Source organism: Poecilia reticulata, linkage group LG6, assembly GCF_000633615.1.
Source record: "Poecilia reticulata strain Guanapo linkage group LG6, Guppy_female_1.0+MT, whole genome shotgun sequence".
Lineage (NCBI taxonomy): Eukaryota > Metazoa > Chordata > Actinopteri > Cyprinodontiformes > Poeciliidae > Poecilia > Poecilia reticulata.
The window spans coordinates 12,172,664-12,178,056 of NC_024336.1; the positions used below are offsets into that span (position 1 = coordinate 12,172,664).

The 5,393-nt window shown below is 48.9% G+C and overlaps 1 protein-coding gene across 1 annotated transcript; it reads right to left on the reverse strand.

Annotated features, from left to right (window-relative positions):
- Nucleotides 1–2,922: 2,922 nt before the first annotated feature.
- Nucleotides 2,923–5,393, reverse strand: LOC103465985 (uncharacterized). The gene is made up of 9 exons (XM_017305160.1): nucleotides 5,226–5,393; nucleotides 4,977–5,149; nucleotides 4,598–4,893; nucleotides 4,325–4,500; nucleotides 3,930–4,175; nucleotides 3,668–3,850; nucleotides 3,345–3,500; nucleotides 3,165–3,218; nucleotides 2,923–2,996 (listed from the first exon to the last, which is right to left on the reverse strand). Exons 2-8 carry the CDS (start codon nucleotides 5,030–5,032, stop codon nucleotides 3,177–3,179), a joined length of 1,155 nt encoding a protein of 384 aa, XP_017160649.1. The 5' UTR covers nucleotides 5,033–5,149; nucleotides 5,226–5,393; the 3' UTR covers nucleotides 2,923–2,996; nucleotides 3,165–3,176.

A 5,393-nucleotide genomic window follows, 5' to 3' on the forward strand; every position in this document is an offset into this window, starting at 1 on the left:
TCAGTTCTTGGCCCACTTTTATTTTCTATTTATATAAACAACTTGTGTGAAAATCTGTCAAATGCTTATCATTTTTATGCAGATGAGTTAGTGATTTACTGCTATTCTTCATCACTTGTACAAGCAATTTAGTACTTGCAGTCTGCTTTTACTATAGTTCAAGCTCGTTTACAAATAAGACAAAGGCAATGGTTTTTTCACACTCTAGGAAACTATCAGATCCCTCCATTGCTTACCACTGCTGTAGGGACACAAATTGAGTTTGTCAGTAATTATAAATATCTTGGCTTTATTTTAGATAAAGAGCTTTCTTTTAAAAATCACTTAGCAAATTTGCTACGAACACTGACAATAAAGATTGGGTTTTCAATCGATTATAACACGCTTTTTTGTTACTGGAAACCACATTGAAACGTCTATCAAAGCTACATTTACAAACAATTGTATTTTTAAGTATTTTTTAATTGTATTGATACATACAGTAGTTCAGCATATTTAAATATGCTTAGTGGGGAAAACAATAGAATAGGAATAGAATATTGCTGCATAATGAGCATTTACAAACCACACAGTCCTTCATAATTTATTTAATAAATTATTTAGTAATATCAATTCATATTTATATACAGAACAGACCAAAAGTTTGGACACACTTTTTCATTCAAAGAGTTTTCTTCATTTTCATGACTATGAAAATTGTAGATTCACACTGAAGGCATCAAAACTATGAATTAATACATGTGGAATTATATACTTGACAAAAATGTGTGAAACAACTGAAAATATGTCTTATATTCTAGGTTCTTCAAAGTAACCACCTTTTTCTTTGATTACTGCTTCACACACTCATGGCATTCTCTTGATGAACTTCAAGAGGTCGTCACCTGAAATGGTCTTCCAACAGTCTTAAAGGAGTTCCCAGAGATGCTTAGCACTTGTTGGTCCTTTTGCCTTCACTCTGCAGTCCAGCTCACCCCAAACCATCTCGATTGGGTTCAGGTCCGGKGACTGTGGAGGCCAGGTCATCTGGCACAGSACCCCGTCACTCTCCTTCTTGGTCAAATAGCCCTTACACAGCCTGGAGGTGTGTTTGGGGTCATTGTCCTATTGAAAAATAAATGATGGTCCAACTAAACGCAAACCGGATGGAATAGCATGCAGCTGCAAGATGCTGTGGTAGCCATGCCAGTTCAGTATGCCTTCAATTTTGAATAAATCCCCAACAGTGCCACCAGCAAAGCACCCCCACACCATCACACCTCCTCCATGCTTCACAGTGGGAATCAGGTATGTAGAGTCCATCCGTTCACCTTTTCTGCGTCGCACAAAGACACGGTGGTTGGAACCAAAGCTCTCAAATTTTGACTCATCAGACCAAAGCACAGATTTCCACTGGTCTAATGTCCATTCCTTGTGTTCTTTAGCCCAAACAGGTCCCTTCTGCTTGTTGCCCGTCCTTAGGGGGTACGATTCCTACAAGCTGCTTAAGCCTTTTCAATCTTTTTGGCCGACAACAGACATAAGTAGGCACTTGGGACATAGGGAAGCCTCTAGCACCACCCCATGATTCCGGATGTCAAGCCATTCGAAAGCAGCACCAAATGATTCCGGATGTCCGGACATTTGGCAGCATGATTCCATATGTCCGGACCTCGATGTCATAAGCACTACGAGCGAAGGCAACCCACATGGCTTGAGCGGTGCAGCGGTTTAAGGTGCCCCACTTGCAATGGATGGCTGCCACGTGATGGTTGGGGTTCAAATCCCAGGGCGATGTTGGTGAAGAGCTCGCAATGAAAACCACTAAATTACAGGAGGCACTTGTGGTTTAAGACATCCCTTTCGTCCTAGAAATCCCAGTGTGACGTCAGGCTGACAAAAACCTACAAGTTGGGGGATGTGATCAAAGAAGTCCGAAGAGATAGTACAATGCACAAACTACAAGACTAATCGAGCCACATTTTAAATTTTTAAATAATAAAAAAAAGAAGATCTTGCTTTGAACCTGCCATTCCCCGGCAGCAAGTCCTGCTCCAGGATGGCTGCCATCCTGCAGCAGCGAGTGATGTTTCAAAATGGCTGAAATTTTCACTAAGAGAAAAATGAACAACAATTTACAATAAAAGAGAACATAATTAACTTTATTAAACACAAAAACTGAAAATCTAAAAACTATGTACAAAATAATATAGTCCTACATGATTAAATATAAAACACACACACTGCAAAAATCTAAACTATTTACAAACATAAATATAAAGTGCTACATGATGAAAAACACACACACTGCAAAAATCCAAAAACTATTTACAAACATAATAAAATTTAACAACTATAAAAAAAACAAACACATCTAATCAAAACGGGTGGGTGGGAGGAAACTCAATCTTTTTTACTCGCGCGAGCGCAACGTCAGCAGCATGGGGCTGGTCCTCCTACTCCTGGGGGTGTTCGATGGAGGAACGCCGGACCTTAATGAATGAAGCCGCCGCATCACTGGAGGAGACCCCACGTTTGATGTGCCGGGTCGTTCGGCTGTAGAGGGGCCGGCTCGTTCTTCCTCCTCCCGGGCCTCGGAGGTGGGCTCTTGTTCCGGTGGGGGTGCAGCGGCGGCTTCTGGTTCCTCCTGCCCATCGGTGGTGGGCTCGGGGAATACCGGAGGGCTGGCCGGTCCCTCCTGCACGTCTGAGGACGTCTCAGTCTCCGGTAGAGACGACGGAGTCGGCTCAGTTGAGTGGGTGCTGTAGGAGCACGCCGTGACCTCCGTCGTCTCTGACGCGCAGGAGGACTCGGTAGGGTAATTCCCGAGGGAACCGACTGTGAAAGCTGCAGAATGGCATGCTAGGAGGGCCTACCATTTTGCAGCTTTCACAGCTGCTGCACAATGGCTTCGACACAGGTAAGTTACACGGGTAAGTCGAGGAGAGATGAAAACCCACTCTTGTTCTCTTTCGTGGAGACTTGTGCTCCTGCTCCTCCTCCTGCTCCACCGCTCTCTGAAATGAGAAAAACGTTGAGTAGTGTGTGCGACATGGAAGGAGCCATCCGGCAGCAGCTGAGGAAGCTCCCGGATGGCCTGCCATCCGGCAACTTCCTCGCCTGCTGCCGGATGGCTTCGAGGCAGGTAAGTAACGTAGGTAAGTCGAGGAGAGATGAAAACCCACCCTTGTTCTCTTTCATGGAGTCTTGAGCTCCTGCTCCTCTTGCTCCACCGCTCTCTGAAATGAGAAAAACAACATTTAGTAGGGTGTGCGACATGGAAGGAGCCATCCGGCCTCAGCTGCTGCAGGATGGCTTCGAGGCAGGTAAGTAACGCAGGTAAGTTGAGAGATGAAAACACCCACCTTCTTCGTCATTTTACGAGAAGTTGTCTCGACCTCCTCCTCATAGTGGTCCAGAGCTATTTGTTGGGACCCGTGGCGGGAGTCCTCTTCCTCCTCCTCCCCCTGATGCTCCTCATCAACAGCCTCGACCACGGCTGCTGCCACCACCACCGCTCCCTGAAATGTAAAAAGAACATCGATTTGGTTGTGCGACATGGAAGGAGCCATCTGGCAGCAGCCGAGAAAGCTCCCGGGAGGCCTGCAAGCGGGAGGCCGGGAGCTTTCTCGGCTGCTTCCGAATGGCTTTGAGGAGGCAGTTAAGTCGAGGACACGTGAAAACCCACCTTTTGGCGTGAGGAGGATTTCCCCCACCTTTTCCCGGGGTCTGTCAGGCYGTCAAATGTCTTGCGAATGGCGGCGAGCTGGCTGCAGGACCGGTCCACCGCATAATATTTTTCGGCGGTCGAGACATGACACATGATGCCACTTATTACCATTCGCTGGTCGGGAGGGAGGTGATCCCTTGCCTTCGGAAATAAAGGAAAGTTTTCAACATTTCCTTGTTAAGTACCGTTATTAAACGCAAAACGTTAGATGATCACTTACGTAGGTGGCGATGGAGGTTCTTATATCCGTCACTATCGGGGCGCCGGGCAAGCCCAAGTTGGACCACGCCTTCTGGATGGGCAACATGAGCTTGCTGAACCAGCTGTTTCCCTCTGTGAATATGACGAGGTCCGTCAAGGGCTTAAGCCCGGAGCGGACGGCGAGCCACCGCTCGAGCCACCTGAACTCCTGGGTGAGGTAGACCTTTGCTGAGCCAAAGGCTCGGTTGGTCTTGTGTTCCTTCACCTTTTGGGAGGGAGAGAGAGAGAGAGAGAGGGGGTTGGGTTCCTCCCTGCCATTACACGGCAGGACTCGCTGCTGCGGGATGTCCACCATTCCGCAGCAGCGAGTGATGATCCCAGATGGCAGCAGGAACACTGCATCCTTCGACCTACATTGATGAGGAAGCCCTCGTCTTGCTCCTCATCCCTCAAACTCCTGGCCTCGACGACCTCCTGAACGGTCATATTCTGGAGGACGCCGGTCCTGTGTCCGTAGACACAGGAGATGTAGAGGGAGAAGAGCGCGTAGAACTTCATCAGATCCCAGGTGGAGTCCTTCTCCAGTTTGTCTGAAAAAAGGAGGAAAAAAAATTCAAGGAAACCCATTCAAAGGCCTGGACACAGGAACGACACACACACACTCGAGGTGACAAAAGTCTAACTCACCAAGGATGCAAAGGATCTCCTCCCTGCACCTGGCCCGGCAAGCGCGGAGGTGATGCTTCGGGACCAGGTGCCTGAGCTTGGCCCTCTTCACCTGGATCTGGCGGATCGCCACCCGTCTCCCCAGGCTGGAGACGGTTGATGAGAGCGCCCTGTGGACGGCGACTAGGGTGCTCTTGAAAACCCGGGAGGTGGGCTGAGGGGTCTCCTTAAAATACCCGATAAACTCCATAATGTTTACAAAGTATAGTTTGATTGTGGTGACCGCTTTGCCGTCCCTCCGCAGGTGTTCCGGCCATCTGCTCCGGAGGAAAAAAACAGTAAGAGTTAAACGAGAGGACACCAAAAAACATTCACCAGCGTACGTCGGAGAGGGCCTTACTCAGATCCTGCGCCCATTTTCCAGCGCCGTCCACGTCGTGGACCACCTCCCGCCATTTGCCAGGAAACTGAGGAAGTGGTGGATCCTGGCCAGCTTGGAGCGCTGGTTCTCCTGCTGCTTCCTCCCGTGGCTGGAGCCCTTCAGGTGGTCCCAGTACGACTCCATGTACTGGACTGCATAAAAGACATTTGAGAAGGTAAGGTAAGATTTTGGCAAGCACAGACGGACGGACAGACGGAGGTGACTCACTGACTTCCGGCGGGAGGGAGCGAAATGGAGCCAGGACTCCACCAGCTCTGCTGCTCCTGGCCTCCTGGTTGGGCGGGTGGTCCCCCTCGTCCTCCTGCTCCTCGGAAGAGGTCTCCGGGTGGGTGGCGGGTGGGGGGAGGCCAGGCAGTCGCGCAGCCTGATGCTGCT